Source organism: Gorilla gorilla, chromosome 8 (genome assembly GCF_029281585.2).
Source record: "Gorilla gorilla gorilla isolate KB3781 chromosome 8, NHGRI_mGorGor1-v2.1_pri, whole genome shotgun sequence".
Taxonomy (NCBI): Eukaryota; Metazoa; Chordata; class Mammalia; order Primates; family Hominidae; genus Gorilla; species Gorilla gorilla.
Genome location: NC_073232.2, coordinates 81,066,005 through 81,085,213, shown reverse-complemented (window position 1 = coordinate 81,085,213; position 19,209 = coordinate 81,066,005). Strand labels below are relative to the sequence as shown.

Below are 19,209 nucleotides of genomic sequence, written 5' to 3'. Positions count from 1 at the left end.
GCTGAGGAATTTTCTGCCTACGCGCTGGTTTTCTCTGTGGCCCAGGCACTTGTTTCTAACAGCAGGAAAAGCAGAGGTATTGGTACACAAAACAACACAGAAGGATCTCAACTGCATTGTGTTAAGAGATACCAGATTCAACAACTACATACTGTGTGATTCCATTTATATAATATCCTAAAAAAGGCAAACATATAGGCCCAAAGAATAGATAGTGGTTGCAAGAGGCTAAGAGTGGTGAGAGAATCTGACTTTAAAAAGGTAGCATGGAGGAATTTTATTGACAGAGATGAAACAATTTTGTGTCTTGCTTGTGGTGGTGGTTACACAAATCTATGCATTGTCAAAACTCATAAAATTATGCATCAAATAAAGAATAAAGTATATAAAGCATAAATTAAAAAATGTAAATTTCAATAAATGTTCCACGTATTTTTACTCAAATGTTTGCATTTCTTTCTTTCTTTTTTTTTTTTTTGAGACGCAGTGTCGCTCTGTCACCAGGTTGGAGTGCAGTAGCGCAATCTTGGCTCACTGCAACCTCCCCATCCTGGGTTCAAACGATTCTCCTGCCTCAGCCTCCTGAGTAGCTGAGACTACAGGTGTGCACCACAATGCCCCACCTAATTTTTGTATTTTTAGTACAGAAGGGGTTTCACCATGTTGGGCAGGATAGTCTCGATCTCTTGACCTCATGATCTACCCGCCTCAGCCTCCCAAAACGCTGGGATTACAGGCATGAGCCACCACGCCTGGCCATATTTGCATTACTTTCAATTCTCATAATGGACTTAAAAAGTTTTGCTGGAATGGAGTTGCTTATTTTTCTCTATTATAAAATGTGACTGATATTAAATTTATAGTTTCTGTCTTTGGCATCACATCCCTTGTTGTTTTTTTTTTGAGACAAGGTCTCACTTTGTCACCCATGCTGGAGTGCAGTGGTGCCATGATGGCTTACTGCAGCCCGGGGCTCAAGTGATCCTCCAACCTCAGCCTCCTGAGTAGCTGGGATCACAGGTGCCTGCCTACATGCCAGGCTAATTGTTATTTTTAGTTTTTTGTAGAGATGGGGGCCCCACTATAGTGCTCAGGCTGGTCTTGAACTCCAAGGATCAAGTGGTCCTCCTGCCTCCGCCTCCCAAAGTGCTGGGATTACAGGTGTGGGCCACTGTGCCTGGTCCACTTGTCAATTTTCAAAAATTTTTACTCTTTCAGTGGTTTAAATGTTTGAGTATTGTATACATGTGAGATTTTAACATGTGTGATCTATGTATATCTCTACATTCCAAATTGCTCGGAATGACATGCTCTTTGGAATACTCCATTCTTTCCCTCACTGTTTTGAAATGCTGTATCTACTACACATTAAAGAATACTCTGAATCAAGCTGTCTTATTTCCATGGAGCAGGTGCCAAACTACTTTGAATAGAGCAATGTTATATAGATAGATGTAGATAGATACAGATATTCCTTAGGCATTTTTTTTTCCTGCTTTTTAAAATGTATACTGGCTGTTCATTTGGGTTTTTACTTATTCTAGATAAAGTTGAGAATGCTTTTGTTAAGTACAGAATACACTAAAGATCAAAGAGAAAAAATACATAACAAAAATTTGTTGATATTCTTTTAGGAATTTTGTCTTCCTAAGAAAGGTACAGATAGACTAAAAGTATTTCCATTTAGTCAAGCAATTTTAATGTCACAGAGGAAATCATATGTGACATTTATTTTCTTCTTTCAGATTATGTCTATTTCCTTACTGAGCTACAATTTCCGTTTATTGCTTTAACCATTTTGATGAAGTAGCTTTCCGGCCGCACCTCCCCCTTTTTTCCCCCGCTCCCAAAGAATCGATGATAGCGTCAAAGTCTTTTAAACTGTATCGACGAGATCTATTTCCTAACATTTAAACGGAAACTGACACGCAGCGGTCCTTTCCTTGAGCGTCTGTGTCTAAACTGCACACTGGCTGCACACAGACCTCCCCCGCAGTATATCCCTTTGGAGTGCCCCGGGAAAGCCAGGGCTGCTGGCAGTTCCGGCACCAACTCAGACCGCATCTGCCCACTGCCTAGCGGGGCACTTCTCTACCAATCCCGAAGGGCTGCTCGCCCGGCCTCACGGGAAAGGTAGTTTCCAGGTAGGGCGCCAACAGCATCAAGCTGTGCGCGTGGGCTCTGCGCATGCCTCGCCCGCCGGCTACATCTGCGTTTCCGCCTTTCCTTTTGTTTTTCTCAGGTTTTGCGTGGGAGGCGGTCCCGGGATTTCAAGGGTCTACGCGCTTTTCTATGGCGAATGCAACCCGATGAGGGAGTGGGGTAAGCCCCGGTGGGTTGGGCAGGGACAGAGAGGGAGCCCCGCGCGACTCCTGGGGCGGGCGGCAGGGGGCCGGTACCAAGTGGTGGGGAGGAGGCCCGGGGACCTCACAGGGGAAGGCGCGGACGGCGGGGCTGCAGCTTGTCGGTCACGACGCTAGGACGGTTCCTCAAAGGCGCGGCCTCTGTACGGAGCGGGGTACGCAGCGTGTGTCGCCCCGTTTGTGGGGGCCGCGGCTGAGGGCATGTGCGCTTGCGCGGTCCGCGCGCTGAGCCTTGCGGGAGGGGCAGTTCTCTGGTCTAGCCTGTGCGCGTGTGCTAGGGCGCCGCGGTACGTGGGCGGGGAAGGGCTGGTGCAGTCGCCCACCAGACCGGCAGACTCGGTTCCACGTTCTGCATTCATCCTCTTTAGGTTCCGAACTGACCTCCAGTCAGGTCCATCACTGCATCTTGGTATTTGCTGTTCCTCTGTCCTGACTTGATCTTGCACTCAGGAAAGATCTTCAAGAATTACCTAATTTTGGCCTGGCGCGGTGGCTCTCGCCTGTAATCCCAGCACTTTGGGAGGCCGAGGCGGGTGGATCACCTGAGGTCAGAAATTCGAGACCAGCCTGACCAACATGGTGAAACCCCGTCTCTACTAAAAATACGAAAAGTAGCCGGGCTGATGGCGCATGCCTGTAATCCCAGCTACTGAGGCGGAAAATTGCTTGAACACGGGAGGCGGAGGTTACAGGTAGCCAAGATCGCACTATTGCACTCCAGACTGGGCAACAAGAGCGAAACTCCGTCTCAAAAAAAAAAAAAAAAAAACAAAAAAAAAAACCAAAGAATTACCTAATTTTGCCTCATTTGTTAGAAGAAAAAGATTTTTTTTTGTTTTTTTGTTTGTTAGGGTCACTGACTTGTTCAGGATCACAGTTAGTTAGTAGGGAAGACTAAGTCACATCTCCTGACCCCTAAGCCAGTACTGTCTACTTTTCCACACACATCAAAGCAAGTTTAAAATATCCCTTTGAGAAATAGCAACAAAGTTAGATGAAGAAATTAAAACTGATTTTTTCTTTGAAGCACTGCCGCTTATGGCTTTCTGTGGAGTCACTCACCAGAGGTTAAGTAACATTACTGGGAAAATAGATAGCTTAGTCCTATTTTTTACAATGGTTTTAGTGTTAATGTTCCTTCATTAAATATATTGTTAATTTGTTTGGCCAATATTGTCATTATACTTTTTTTGTGAACACCGAGGGAGATTGAAATCCTTAGGAAGCAAATATTTACTTTCACCCGGTAAAAAATCTTGTGCCCAAGAGCTACATAATTATGTTGGAGTTATTCTTTCACCATTTCTACCGCCTATTCCAAAGTGTTCTTCCACCATTTCTACCCCCTATTCCGAAGTGTCAGAGGACACTGATATTCTCCCAGAGGAAGCATTTTACCTAGTGGGTGTGTATGGCTTCTTAGGGCGGAAGAGTCCGGGAGTTGCCAGGCAGGCCAAATCTTTCATGACCCCATTCCTCTTTTTCTAACTCAGCTGTATCTTCAGAGTTGTCTCCATCTTTCCAAGAACATAACAAAATGAACAAGGTAAGTTGTTTATTAATTCCCTACTTTATTTTGCAGTGGACTTTGTGAGATTTGTAAGAGTCAATATGGTGGTTTTTTTTTTTTTTTTTTTTTTTTGTGAGACGGAGTCTCGCTCTGTCACCCAGGCTGGAGTACAGTGTCCCCATCTCGGTTCACTGCAACCTCTGCCTCCCGGGTTCAAGTAGCTGGGACTGCAGGCGCATGCTGCCACGCCTGGCTAATGTTTTGTGTTTTAATAGAGACAGGGTTTCACCGTGTTGCCTAGGCTGGTCGCAAACTCCTGAGCTCAGTCAATCCGCCCGCCTTGGTCTCCCAAAGTGCTGGGATTACAAGCGTGAGGCACCATGTCTGGCCAAGAGTCAGTATGTTAAGATGAGAAGTTAGTAATAGATAAAAATTGAACTTCCCAGAAAATATAAAGTAACAGATCAATAGCAGGGCCAAGTTAGAGTCAATAAGTTGAGCTTTGTATGTTTCTTATGTTTCCAACAACCATGGCAGAAAGGAAGACACTGGATACAGACAGACTGACTCCTCTGAAGGCACAAAGACTTCCTGGCAGATACCTTTTTTGGTCATAACATAGGGACCCATAGTGAATAACCTTCCAGTGATAACCCTGAAATGAGTGCAGCCTATTGAGTCAAACTGCTTTTTTAATTTTTATTTCACACAGGTTCCAATTTTCTTTTGGATGTAGTGTTTGATCAGTAAATTAAAATGTATTTTAATTTTAGTTTTTTTATTTTTTTGAGACGGAATCTTGCTGTCTTGCCATTCTGGAGTACAGTGGCATGATCTTGGCTCACTGAAATTTCTGCCTCCCGGGTTCAAGCGATTCTCTTGCCTCAGCCTCCGAGTAGCTGGGACTGCAGGCATGCGCCACCACACCTGGCTAATTTTTGTATTTTTAGTAGAGACGGGGTTTTACCGTGTTGGCCAGGATGGTCTTGATATCTTGACCTCGTGAGCTGCTCTCCCCAGCCTCCCAAAGTGCTGGGATTACAGGCGTGAGCCACTGCACCCAGCCAATAAATTAAAATGTATTTTAATTTTTTTTTTTTTGATACAGAGTCTTGCTCTGTCGCCAGGCTGTAGCACAGTGGTGTGATCTTGGCTCACTGCAACCTCCGACTCCCTGGTTCAAGTGATTCTCCTGCCTCGACTCCTTGGTTAAAGTGATTCTCCTGCCTCAACCTCCCGAGTAGCTGGGATTATAGGCACGCACCACCATACCCAGCTAATTTTTGTATTTTTAGTAGAGACGGGGTTTCACCATGTTGGCCAGGCTGGTCTCAGTCTCCTGACCTCATGATCCCCCACCTTGGCCTCCCAAAGTGCTGGGATTATGTATTTTAATTTTTAATGAATCTTATTTCTACATGTGTAGCAGATAGATACACAACCCTCTAAATTTTAAATATAGAATTTAATGAATGATTACAAATCCGTGGCACAAATAATGAATACACAGGTCAAAACAAACATTGCCAGCACTCCTGAAGCTGCCATCTTGTCCCCCTCACAATCCTGACACCTCCCTGCTCATTCACTCATTTACATATAAGCCACAGTATCTGGCTTCAGTGGCAGAGTTGAGTAGTTGTGACAGGAACCTTTTGGCCTGCAAAGCCCCAAATTTAATGATGTCTGATTTTTTTTTTTTTTTTTGGAGAGAGTCTCACTGTCACCCAGGCTAGGGTGCAGTGGTGCGATCTTGGCTCACTGCACCCTCTGCCTTCAGGGCCCAAGGGATTCTCCTGGCTAAGTCTCCCAAGTAGCTGAAATTACAGGCACGCGCCATCACACCTGGCTAATTTTGTATTTTAGTAGAGACAGGGTTTTACTTGGCCAGGCTGGTCTCAAACTCCTGGCCTTAAGTGATCTGCCTGCCTTGGCCTCCCAAAGCGCTGTGATTACAGGTGTGAGCCACCGTGCCTGGCCAAATATTTAATGTCTGATTTTTTACAGAAGAAGTTTACCAATCCCTAGATTAGTTTATTATGTTTATTTGTTGCTGGTGTGTACTAGTCTAGATGATTTTTCCTACTTCAAGGTTATGAAGATACTCTTGTTACCTTTTAAAATATTTATTGTTTTGGCATTCACATTTACATCTCTTTCATTGGAATGAGTGTCTACTTCTGTATGAGGTAGATGTCAGATTCCTTTTTTCATGTGGTTAATGTAGAATTATTTTTGAAAACACCATCCTTTCCCCACTGTTTTACGTTGTGATATTTGTCATCAATTATGTGTACATATATGTCTGTGTGTTTTTTGGGCTATGTTCTGTTGGTTGGTTGTGCCAGTACCACACTTGGTGAAACATCTTAGCTTCTAGTAGGTGGTTTAACACATTTTTTCTTCAGCAAGATCCTGGCTCTTCCTATTTCCTTGCATTTCCATACAAATATTGTTAGTATTAATAAAATAACTTGCTGAGACTTTCTTTGGGGTTGAATTGAACCTATATATAAATTTGGGAAGAATTACTTACCTTTTTTTTTTGAGACAGAGTCACCCAGGCTGGAGTGCAGTGGTACAATCTCAGCTCACTGCAACCTCCACCTCCCGGGTTCAATTGATTCTCCTGCCTCAGCCTCCCGAGGAATTGGAATTACAGGCACCTGCCACCACGCCTGGCTAATGTTTTTGTATTTTTAGTAGAGACACGGTTTTGCCATGTTGGCCAGGCTGGTCTTGAACTCCTGACCTCAAGTGAGCCACCTGCCTTGACCTGCCAAAGTACTAGGATTATAGATGTGAGCCACTGTGCCTGGCCTCCAATTCCATTCTTGGTTATTTTCTTTCCCCAGTTTTCTGACAACCTTCTGATTTTCTCTTGATGGCTTTGAACACCACTATATTATAAATGTCTCTGTAGTCCTTGTTTCATTCTTGATCTTCATATTATGCTTCATTTTTTTTTTTGAGTTGGAGTTTTGCTCTTGTTACCCAGGCTGGAGTGTAGTGGTGCTGACCTCGGCTCACTGCAATGTCTGCCTCCCAGGTTAAAGGGATTCGCCTGTCTCAGCCTGGTGTCTCAGCGGGTGTCTCAGCTGGGATTACAGACACCCACCAACACGCCTGGCTAATTTTTTGTATTTTTAGTAGAGATGGGGTTTCACCATTTTGGTCAGGCTGGTCTCTTAACTCCTGACCTCAGGTGATCCACCCACCTCAGCCTCCCAAAGTGCTGAGATTACAGGTGTGAGCCACCATGCCAAGCCTATGCTTCAAATTTAATATAATTAGGATGTTTCTTGCTAGAATACTGTGTCCAACCTATTTAGCCCTAACTTCCCTGGTTTACATTGTGGCCCTAGTATCTGGGCAGCTGTGCATGGAGATAGCCAGAGGAAACATTTTTTTTCTTAATGAATTGGTGACCACATTTTGTTGTTCTTGTCTCCTATTATCCATGCCCTATTTGCATCCTGGTTTCTTCTACAGTAGTTTATGTAAATGTTGTTTTGTCCTTTGCCGTTCTCAGTAGAATTGGTTCTGTAAACGAAACCTGGTCCTGTAATTTCAGTATATGCTCACATCTCATCTTTGGCTCTCCCTTTTTCACAGCAGTGATCCCTAAAAGATGTGCCCTAGAGGATATCCAGAACAATCCAATTGGATGTCTTCTCCTCTGTACTCCACAGAGGTTTCAAATATAATGGTTCCAAAATCTTTCCATTTTCTACACATCCTTATTATTGTCTCTGAATTAAAGGATTAGAACCCAGAATATGTATTGCGATGAAGAAAATGTCAGGCTCTTTTTCTACATTTTTAAATCCAAATGAGAGTTAAATTAGAATTCATAATGAATGTACTGACAATTTATTTCTGTGATTTGTAAATATAAATCTGTAGTTCTCAGTAATATTCTTGAAAATGGTAAATGATCAAATACTTAGGACACCATTGGTCTAAAATTACTCTATAACCCATTTCCTTGGCTTTTTTTCTCAAGACAGTACCAGGCCATCTCCTGTGCTGTCTGCCATTTTGTTGATGTCTGCAGTGTGTTGGAGGCCCTCACCTTTGCTTGTACCATGGCCCTATGCTTATGAAGAACGTAATAGAGTGTTTTTCATAATTCAACCAACAGCTGTACTTCCTCAGTTAAGCTCAAAACAGAGCCAACTTTGCTCCTAACGTTAGTCTATTGTGTTTGTACTTTCACCTTAGTACTTGTAACATATTACCACATGTTTTCTTACCACTCTGTGTGTTCTTTGAACACAGGAAGATTTTTATTAATCTTAGTATTTCCAGCAGTGATGATAGTTCCAGGTACTTTGTAGGAACTTGATAATTTCTTTTGCATGAATTAATATCTTAATGCATTAATGGCAGAATATTTCTGTTACGATTTCTTTTTCCCTAAAAGTATAAAGCAAAACAAATATTCTGTGAATAATAATCATGGTAAGGATTAGCCCATACTTCTTTTTTCATGCCACCTAATTCTGAATGTTTCAGGTAGAACAGAAGTCCCAGGGGTCAGTATCATTTAAAGATGTGACTGTGGGCTTCACCCAGGAGGAGTGGCAGCACCTAGACCCTAGTCAGAGGGCTCTGTATAGAGATGTGATGCTGGAGAACTACAGCAACCTTGTCTCAGTGGGTAAGGTCTGTTCACTGTATCATTCTAAATAGCATTTGTTTATTCTTTTGATTATGAAGCGTATGGGCAGTCTGTATAGTTTAATGATATTTAAGGTTAGGCTTCAGGAGTCAGTGTTGATTGATCACCTCTGAGCACCAGAAGATACTTGTGTTCACCTCTCCAGTGAAAATGTTCCACTGGCAACTCGAAGCAGCCCCAGAAGCTTCTTCCTGCTTCAAAGGCCTGAAGTCTAGACTGCTTGGTCCAAATCCTAAATTATTTCCTGTTAACAGGGTATTGTGTTCACAAACCAGAGGTGATCTTCAGGCTGCAACAAGGAGAAGAGCCATGGAAACTGGAGGAAGAATTCCCAAGCCAGAGCTTTCCAGGTGAGTTCATATGTACTGCACAGATTCACATCAGGGGATTTGTTGTTTCCCGGCAGTTAATTCAGGGTTTGGCAACTTTGGAAGATTTTTCAAGAACATCTCCATGGGGGTCCTAACCTCTGGAAGTGATGGAGAATATTGATTCCTAAATCAAACTTCCAGATACTACTCACAAAAAATTCCTCCTTTTTGTATCATTTTTTGAATGTTTACTATTCTTACACCTGCCAATAGTTCAGTCTTTGCCCACCTCAACTTTACTGTTGTTTTTCTTGGTTATCATTTTTCTCCAAGCACTTTCAGCGTCCTACCTTGCCTCCCTTGTTTTGTGTTTATTCTGTTGTCAGAATTTTTTATACACTCATTTTTAAACTCAGCAAATAATGTTTGCGTACTTGCTGTGTGCTGAGGATATAATGATGAGAAACATTAGGCCGGGCATGGTAGCTCACACCTGTAATCCCAGCACAGGTCGAGGCAGGCAAATCACTTGAGGTCAGGAGTTCCACAACAGCCTGGCCAACATGGTGAAACCCCATCTGTACTAAAAATACTAAATTAGCTGGGTGTGGTGGCAGGTACCTGTAATCCCAGCTAATTGGGAGGCTGAGGCAGGAGAATCACTTGAACCCAGGAGGCAGAGGTTGCAGTGAGCTGAGACTGCGCCACTGCACTCCAGCCTGAGCAACAGAGTGAGACTCTGTCTCAAAAATAAGTAAATAAATATAAAAAAATAAATTATGTCTGTAAGTATATTATGTATACTTATATGTATATGTATATTAAATGTTCTGTGGTTTTAAAGACTATGAAAGAAATTAAAGCAAGTTCGATTGGCTGAATGTGGTACTTTGAAGAACAGTCAGGGGAAACCTTAATGAGGTCAACATTAGAGCAGAAATTTGAATGAAATGACTGTGTGAGCCATGAGGATTCTGACCCTTTTCAGCAGGGGTAATAGCAGCTACTAGCCTTGGGCAGGAATGTGGTTGGTGGGTTTCAGGAATAACCAAAAAGTCACAGTGGCTGAAGGGAGGGGTTGATTGGAGGAAGGGCAGGAGGTGAGGTGAGGGAGACAGCTAGAGTCCAAAGGTGAGCCCATCATAAGCCTTATTCAGTTAATTTTATTTTTCATTTAGTGGTAGATTTTCAGCAGATGAGCAACATCTGATTTATATTTCTATAAGATCTTTCTCACCTCTGTAGAGAAAATATTGGGCATGGCATAGGGCATAGAGAGCTCATTAAAGGCCTTGGTAGTTTTCCTTATGAGTGATTGTGGTAGCTTAGACAAAGCCGGAAGGCAGGAGGGAATGGGATGTAGTTTGATTCTCTCAGTATTTGGAAAGTGGGGCAATAACAAAAGAACTAACATTTGTAACATCAGATGGAGGGGATAGAGGTGTTTAAAGTATTTGAAGAAGTAATGGCTGGACCTTCTCAAATTTAGCGAAAAGATATAAAACTACACATTCCCGAGTCTGAAGTAACATCAAATAAGTCCATGGCAAACTCACACTGTAATTAAATTTTTGAAAACCAAAGACAAACATTTTTTTTTTTTAATTTGAGCTTGTGATTATTTTATTTTATTTTATTTTATTATTATTATACTTTAAGTTTTAGGGTACATGTGTACAATGTGCAGGTTTGTTACATATGTATACATGTGCCATGTTGGTGTGCTGCACGAATTAACTCGTCATTTAGCATTAGGTATATCTCCTAATGCTATCCCTCCCCACTCCCCCCACCCCATAACAGTCCCCAGTGTGTGATGTTCCCCTTCCTGTGTCCATGTGTTCTCATTGTTCAATTCTCACCTGTGAGTGAAAACATGCAGTGTTTGGTTTTTTGGCTTTGCGATAGTTTGCTGAGAATAATGGTTTCCAGTTTCATCCATGTCCCTACAAAGGACATGAACTCATCATTTTTTATGGCTGCATAGTATTCCATGGTATATATGTGCCATATTTTCTTAATCCAGTCTATTGTTGTTGGACATCTGGGTTGGTTCCAAGTCTTTGCTATTGTGAATAATTCCGCAATAAACATACGTGTGCATGTGTCTTTATAGCAGCATGATTTATAATAAAATTTTCAAAGTAGCCAGAGAGAAACAACACATTCCCTACAGAGAATGACTGTGGGTTTCTCTTCTGAAACTGCGGCAGCAGGAAGGAAGTAGTATATTTTCTTAAGTACTGAGAGGAAAGCACTATCAAATAAAAAATCTATATCTTTTGAAACTATATTCATGAATAAAGGGGAACTAAAGGCATTATTAGACAGGGAAGCTAAGAGAAAATGTTGGTAGCAAACCTACCTTTAAAAATTGGCTAGAAGTTCTCTAAATAGAATGGAAATAACACAAGAAGGCTTGGAATGCAGGCAAGAAAGAAGATTGGAGGTTGGCAAAAATAGGGATAAATATATTTTTCTCATGAGTTTCTAGAATCATTTTTGATGGTTGGAGCAAAATGCTCTGTATGTAGTGGAAACACTTAAGACAATTATATTTTAAAAGTGGGGAGAGTAAAGGGGCCTAAGTGGAATGAAACTTGGTGCATTTCACTTCAAGTGGTAAAATGTCTGATAGACTGATAAGTTACATATGTACATTTTTATACCTAGAACAACTACTGAGAATACTATAAAATGTGATACACTTAGAAACACTATAAATAAACCAAGATGGAATCTAAAAGATGAATGGAAAACAGAAAACAAAACAAATAGCAGCCTAACAGAGCAATATTTACCTTAAATGTAAATGATCAAAGTATACTAATTAAAATATAAACTGATAGAGTGGAAAAAACATAAAACAATTCTAAAATTTTTAATTTTTGTGAGTACATAGTAGGTATATATATTTTTGGAGTACAGATGTTTTGATACAGGCATGCAATGTGTAATAATCACATTTACCCTAATGTGATTATTTATCTTTTGTGTTATAAACAATCCAGTTATACTCTTTTAGTCACTTTAAAATGTACAATTAAATTTGACTATAGTGACCCTGTTGTGCTAGCAAATATTAGGTCTTATTCATTCTTTCTAAAGATTTTTTTCTACCCTTTAACCATCCTCACCTTCCCCCCACCCCACCCCACTACCTTTCCCATTCTCAGGTAACCGTCCTTTTACTTTCTACCTCACCTCCATGAGTTCAGTTATTTTAATTTTTAGCTTTCACAAATAAGTGAGAACATGCAAAATTTAACATTCTGCCTCCATTTCTGTCTAGGTTGTTGCATATGACAGGATCTCTCATTCTTTTTTATGGCTGAATGGTACTCCATTGTGTATATGTACCACATTTTCTTTATCTGTTTATCTGTGAATGGACACTTAGGTTGATTCCAAATCTTAGCTCTTGTGAACAGTGCTGCAGTAAACATGGGAGCAGAGATATCTCATTGATGTACTGATTTCTTTTCTTTTGGGCATATACCTAGCAGTGGGATTGCTGGATCATATGATAGCTCTATTTTTAGTTTTTTCAGGAACTTCCAAACTGTTCTCTTTCAGCCATATGAAGTGAAAACCATGCTCTGTAAGTGCTCACCTGACTTTTAGTTCCTGTGAAACTGCTGCTTTTGTGTGGATAGTTGCCAATCTTAGTCTTCCTGCGGGGGAGTGGGTATGATCGGTGGTGTTCTCTATTCCGCCATCTTGCTCCACCCATCCTAAAAACGTTTTCTTAGGAAACTCATAACATAATGAACAACATAGGTTGATAAAGTTTATAAAAAGATAAACTGTACAAACATTAATCAAAACAGAGTGACACTATTAATATCAAATACAGTAGACTCCAGAGCAAAGAAAATTATTAGACAAAAGGAACATATATAATGATAAAAGGATCAATCCAACAAAAATGCAATGATCCTAAATGTGTCTCTAGCAAACCTCAAAGTACACAAAACAAAACTGATTGAGCTGAAAAGAGGAAAGCACATTTTTAATTGTATTTGGAAAATTCATCACTTCACTGTTAGCAATTGGTAGAATTACTAGCCATGATTGCTAGCAGATACAGAAGAACAGCACAGCATCATCAGCCAACAGGACTGAAGCAACATTGTAGAATAGTGCTCAACAAGGCCGGGTGCGGTGGTCCATACCTTTAATCCCAGCACTTTGGGAAGCAGAGGCGGGCAGATTGCTTGAAGTCAGGAATTCAAGAGTAGCCTGGATAACATGGTGAAACCCTGTCTCTACTAAAAATACAAAAATTAGCCAGGCATGGTGGCGCATGCCTGTAGTCCCAGCTACTTAAGAAGCCGAGGCAGGAGAATTGCTTGAACTGGGAGGCGAAGTTTGCAGTGAGCCAAGATTGTGTTACAAAGCTTGGGTTACAGAATAAGACTCTGTCTCAAAAAAGAAAAGAAAAAAAAAGAATAGTGCCCAACAATAGCAAAATAAAATTTTTTTCTCAAGTGTCCATGGAATATTCAGAAAGATAGACCATATTCTGGGCCATAAATAAGCCTTGGCAGATTTAAAAGAATTGAAATCATTCTGAGTATGTATGTTTTCTGGCCATAATGAAACCAAACTACAAATCAGTAATAGAGTGACAATAGGAAAATATCTAATCATTTAGAAATTAAACATCAGACTTCTAAATAAAGTCTGGAGTGAAGAAGGGGCCTCAAATTCAATAGTAGAAATGCATAGACTTAATGAAAATGAGACCATACCGTATCAATATATGTGGGAGGTAGCTAAAGCAGTGCTGATAGAGAAATTTATAGCACTAAATGCTGACAGTAGACAAGATGATAGGTTGCAAACCCATAATTGACTTTCTACCTTAAGAAACTAGAAAAGAGCAAAATAAAACCTCTGTTAAGTAGAAGGATGAAAATAACACTGGAAGCAGAAATCAGTAAAATTGAAAATAGGAAAAAGTAGAGAAAACTAATGAAACATAGGGTTCTTTGGGAAAAAATCAATAAAATTGATAAACGTCTAGCAATATTGATTAAAAATATAGAATGAGATGGCAAATCATCAATATCTGGAATGAAACAGGGAATATCACTCCACCATCCATTTAACAGTATAATAAGGGAATCTTGTCAACAACTTTATGTTTATAAATATGACAACATAGGCCAGGTGTGGTGGCTCATGCCTGTTATCCCAGCACTTTGGGAGGCCAAGGTGGGTGTATCACCTGAGGTCAAGAGTTCGTGACCACCCTGGCCAACATGGTGAAACTCTGTCTCTACTAAAAATACAAAAATTAGTCTGGTGTGGTGGTGCACGCCTGTAGTCCCAGCTACTCAGGAGGCTGAGGTAGGAGAATGGCTTGAACCCAGGGAGTGGGAGGTTTCAGTGAGCTGATTCTGCTCCATTGTACTCTAGCCTGGGCAACAGAGCAAAACTCTGTCTCAAAAAAAAAAAAAAAATGACAACGTGGAAGAAATGTACCAGTTCTTCAGAAACCACAAACTATTACAACTCAGTCAGGGTGATGTAGATAATTTGAATGACCCATAGGTTTTCATAAAGGTTGACATAATTTGAATCAAATAATTTAAATTTTAAAAACCCCCAAAAAACCAATTTCCAAGTACAAGAGAGTTGTAGTCCTCACTAGAGAATTCTACCAAACATTTACACAAGAATTGATGATGATTTTACACAATGTCCTCAGAAAATAGAAGCGGGAATATTTATTTTATTTATTTAATTAGATGGAGTCTTGCTCAGTCACCCAGGCTGGAGTGCAGTGGTGTAATCTCGGCTCACTGCAACCTCTGCCTCCCGGGTTCAGATGATTCTCCTGCGTCAGCCTCCCAAGTAGCTGGGACTACAGGCACATGCCACGACGCTCGGCTAATTTCTGTATTTTTAGTAGAGACGGGGTTTCACCATATTGGCCAGGCCGTTCTCCAACTCCTGACCTCGTGATCTGCCCACCTTGGTCTCCCAAAGTGCTGGGATTACAGGTGTGAGCCACTGCACCCGGCCAAGAGGGAACATTTCTTAACACATTTAAAAAATTATTTTGATGCCAAAACCATACAGACAGTACAAAAATAATACAACTACAGACATATACCTCCCATAAATTTAGTAGCAAAAATCTTTAACAAAATACTAGCAAATAGAAAACAGTCATGTAAAAAGTATACACCATAATAACCAAGTGGGATTTATTTGAGTTATACAAGCAAGGCTGGTTCAACATTCAGAAATCGATCAATGTAATTAACCCAGCATAGGCTAAAGAAGAAAAATTACATAACATCAGTTAATAATAGAGAAAGGATTTGACAAAATGCAACATCCATCCATGATAAAAACTCTCCATACTAGACATTGAGAGGATCTTCCTCAATTTGATAAATGAATATGCACAAAATATTTATAGCAAATATATTTGCTGGTAAGATGAATGCTTTCCCTGTAAAACTGGGAACAAGGCAAGGATGTTTGCTCTTGCCACTCTTATTCATTGTAGTACTGTAACTTCTATCAAGCACAATGAGGCAAGAAAGTGAAATAGAAGTCATACACGTAGAAAAGAAATAAAACTTTATATTTACATATGACATGATTGTATACGTAGAATATTACAAGGAATCTTAGAAAAAAACCTCAGGCCAGGCGCAGTGGCTCATGCCTATAATCCCAGCGCTTTGGGAGGCTGAGGCAGGTAGATCACCTGAGATCGGGAGTTCAAGAGCAGCCTGACCAATATGGAGAAACCCCATCTCTACTAAAAATACAAAATTAGCCGGGTGTGGTGGTGCATGCCTGTAATCCCAGCTACGCGGGAGGCAGGAGAATTGCTTCAACCTAGAAGGTGGAGGTTGCGGTGAGCCGAGATGACGCCATTGCATACCAGCTTAGGCAACAAGAGTGAAACTCTGTCTCAAAAACAAAACAAAACAAAAAAAATAGAAAAAATGTAAACCTCCCAGAATGAATGAATGATTTCCAAAAAGTTTCAGGATCCAAGATGAACACATATAATCAATTTCTCTCTACTAACAATGAACATATGGAAATCTAAATTAAAAACATAATACCACTTATTCCATAGAAAATTAAATAGTTTGGTATAAATTGAGCAAAATATTTATAGGACTTTTGTGCTGAAAATTACAAAATGCTGATGAAAGAAATAATAGAAATAAATGAAGACACATGGTCTCATGATAGATTGGAAAACTCAACTTAGTAAGTATGCCAGTTCTCTCCAAATTGATCTGTAGGTTTAATGGCATTCCTGTCAAGATTCCAGTAAGGTTTTTCTCAGCTTTAAATAAACTTATTCCAAAATTTGTATAAACAGTCAAAGTCATAAACAGTTGAAACAATTTGGGAAAATTTTTCTCAAAAGTTTTGAGAAAAAGAATAGTAGGAATTATTGTATCCAGTGTTAAGGCTTATTACATTAGTCTCCCCTTTTCTGTGGTTTTGCTTTCTGCAGTTTCAGTTACCTGAGGCCAACTGTGGTTCAAAAATATTAAATAGGAAACTTCAGAAATAAATAATTCCTAAGTTTTAAGTTGCACACTGTTGTGAGTAGCATGATGAAATTTTGCACTGTCCTGTCCCAGGACATGAATCAACCCTATGTCTAGCATACCCAGGCTGTATATGCTACCCATGAGTTAATTACTTAGTAACTGTCTTGATTATTTATTGTCACGATATGTGTTCAGGTAACCCTTATTTTACTTAATAATGGCCCTAAAGTGCAAGAGTAGTGATGCTAGCATATTGTTATAACTTTTCTATTTTATGATCTTGTTAATCTCTCCCTGTCCCTAATTTATAAATTAAACTTTATAATAGGTTTGTATATTTAGGAAAAAACATAGTATTTATAGGGCTCAATACTATCTGAGGTTTCAGGCTTCCACTGGGTGTCTTGGAATGTACCCCCCTTGGATAAGGAGTGACTACTGTATGTATATATTAATAGCTATAATAATCAAGAGGACAGGATGTTGGTAGAATATACACATTGGCAGAACATACATATAGAATGATGGAAAAGAATGGAAAACCTCAACATTGATTATGCTGTTATATAGACTATATGTTCATGTCTCCCCGGAATTCATATGTTGGAGCCCTCACCCCAAGTGTGGTGGTGTTTGGAGATATGGAGCCCTTGGCAGGTAATTAGGGTTAGATTAAGTCATGAGAGTGGGGCCCTCAAGATGAGGTTAGTGCCTTACAGGAAGAGGAGGTGAGAGCTTGCTCACTCACCATGTGCATAGAGGAAAGGCGATGTGAATATGCAGTGGCCTTCTGCAAGCTGGGAAGAGGCCCTCACCAGGCCCTGGCCATGCTGGCGTCCTGATCTCAGACTTCCAGCATTCGGAACCATGAGGAAATAAACTTCTGTTGTTTAAGCCACACAGTCTGTGGTATTTTGTTATGGCAGCCGAAGCTAAGACATTTGACAAACTGTTGACAAAAATGCAAAAGAAATTCAGTCAGGTATTCAGCAAATGATGCTGGAGCATTTTAACGTATCTTGTTTCGTGTGTGGTAAAATATATGTAACATGAAATTTGCCATTTTAACAGTTTGCCATTTTAACAGTCCAGTGGCATTACGCTCACAGTGTTGTATAGCCATTACCACAATTTCTAATAGATTTTCATTATTTCAAACAGAAACCCTATTGCTATTAAGCAGTAACTACTCATTCCCCCCTCCCGCCAGCCTATGGTAACCCCTTATCTAGTTTGTCTCTGTGAATTTTGACTGTTGTGAATATTTCATGTCAGTAGTGTGACAACATTTGGCCTTTCATGTCTGCCTTATTTCACTTAGCTTGATACTTTCAGCTTTCAACTGTATTGTAGCAAGTATCAAGACTTTCTTTTCTGGCTGTTTAATCCATTCATCTGTTGTTATACACTTGGGTCATACACCTTTTGGCTGTTGTGAATAATGCTTCAGTGAACACTGGCATATCATTATCTGCTCAAGTTCCTGTATTCAGTTCTTTTGGATATAAACCTAGGAGTAGAATTCTTTTATCAAAGTGTATTTCTTTTAGCTTTTTGGGGTACCACTGAATTATTTTTAATGTGTAGATAGATAGATAATTTGTTTTTGAGACAGAGTCTTACCCTGTCACCCAGACTGGAGTGCAGTGGTGCGATCTCGGCTCACCACAACCTCCGCCTCCTGGGTTCAAGTGATTCTTCTGACTCAGCTTCCTGAGTAGCTGGGACTACAGGCACATGCCACCATGCCTGGCTAATTTTTGTGGTTTTAGTAGAGACGGGGTTTCACCATGTTGGCCAGGCTTGAACACCTGACCTCAGGTGATCCACCTGCCTTGACCTCCCAAAGTGCTGGGATTACAGGCGTGAGCCACTGCACCCAGCCTTACTTACTTTTTCTTTTGTTGCTCATGCATTTTATGTCATAGGTAAGAATCCATCAGCAAACCCAAAGTTTTCCTTATGTTTTCTTCTAAACATTTTAAGTAGGGATCTAACTTTATTTTCTCACTTTATTTTCTTGTGGAAATCCAGTTGACCCAGCATCTTTTTTTTGGTCATTTGTCATCATTCCAAACAGAAACTCTGTCACCATTAAGCGGTAACTACTCATTCCCCCTTCCGACCAGTCTGTGGCAACCTCTAATCTATTTTGTCTCTGTGAGTGTGACTGTTGTGAATATTTCCTGTCAGTAGCGTGACAATATTTGGCCTGCATCAACTGAAAGAAAAGGCTTTTCTTTCTCCCAGTGAATAGAATTGACACCCTTGTCAAAAATCAGTTGACCATAGGTAGTGTATTTTTGGTCTCTCACTTGCATTCCATTTGTCTGTCTATACCAATGCCATGACCACACTGTTTGGATTACTGTAGCTTTCTAATAAGTTGTGAAATTGGAGATTTTGAGTCTTCTGACTTTGTTCTTGTTCATTTTCTTTTCTTTTCTTTTTAACATTGATTTTCTTATGTTGAACCACACAGGCATTTCCAGGATAAACCGCCCTTGGTCCCTTGGTCATGGTGTATAGTCCTCTTAATATACCATTAAATATATTTTACTGGAATTTGTGTGTGTGTGTGTGTGGGGGGGGGTGGGTGTATAGCTTTGTATCTGTATTCATATGCATCATTCATTCATTCATTTATTCATTTGCATTTGTATTTTTTTTTTTTAAGAGACAGAGTCTCACTCTTGCCCAGGCTGTAGTGCAGTGGTACGATTATGGCTCACTGCAGCCTCGAACTCCCAGGCTCAAGTGATCCTCCCCATTCATCCTACTGAGGGGACTACAGCTGTAT

General features: G+C 40.3%; 1 protein-coding gene across 10 annotated transcripts in view; it reads left to right on the top strand.

Annotated features, from left to right (window-relative positions):
- The first annotated feature begins 1,954 nt into the window (after window positions 1–1,954).
- The window catches only part of LOC101129219 (zinc finger protein 33A), a 53,057-nt gene continuing 35,802 nt past the window's right edge, over window positions 1,955–19,209 (top strand). Inside the window, exons 1-6 of one of the 10 annotated variants that reach the window (XM_055353704.2) lie at window positions 2,000–2,144; window positions 2,243–2,322; window positions 2,732–2,772; window positions 3,857–3,909; window positions 8,392–8,536; window positions 8,812–8,907. In XM_055353704.2, the coding sequence (XP_055209679.2) occupies window positions 2,300–2,322; window positions 2,732–2,772; window positions 3,857–3,909; window positions 8,392–8,536; window positions 8,812–8,907 (358 nt within the window). In that variant the 5' untranslated portion in view covers window positions 2,000–2,144; window positions 2,243–2,299. The other 9 variants (XM_063710144.1, XM_063710145.1, XM_055353705.2 and 6 more) reach the window with 9 other exon arrangements.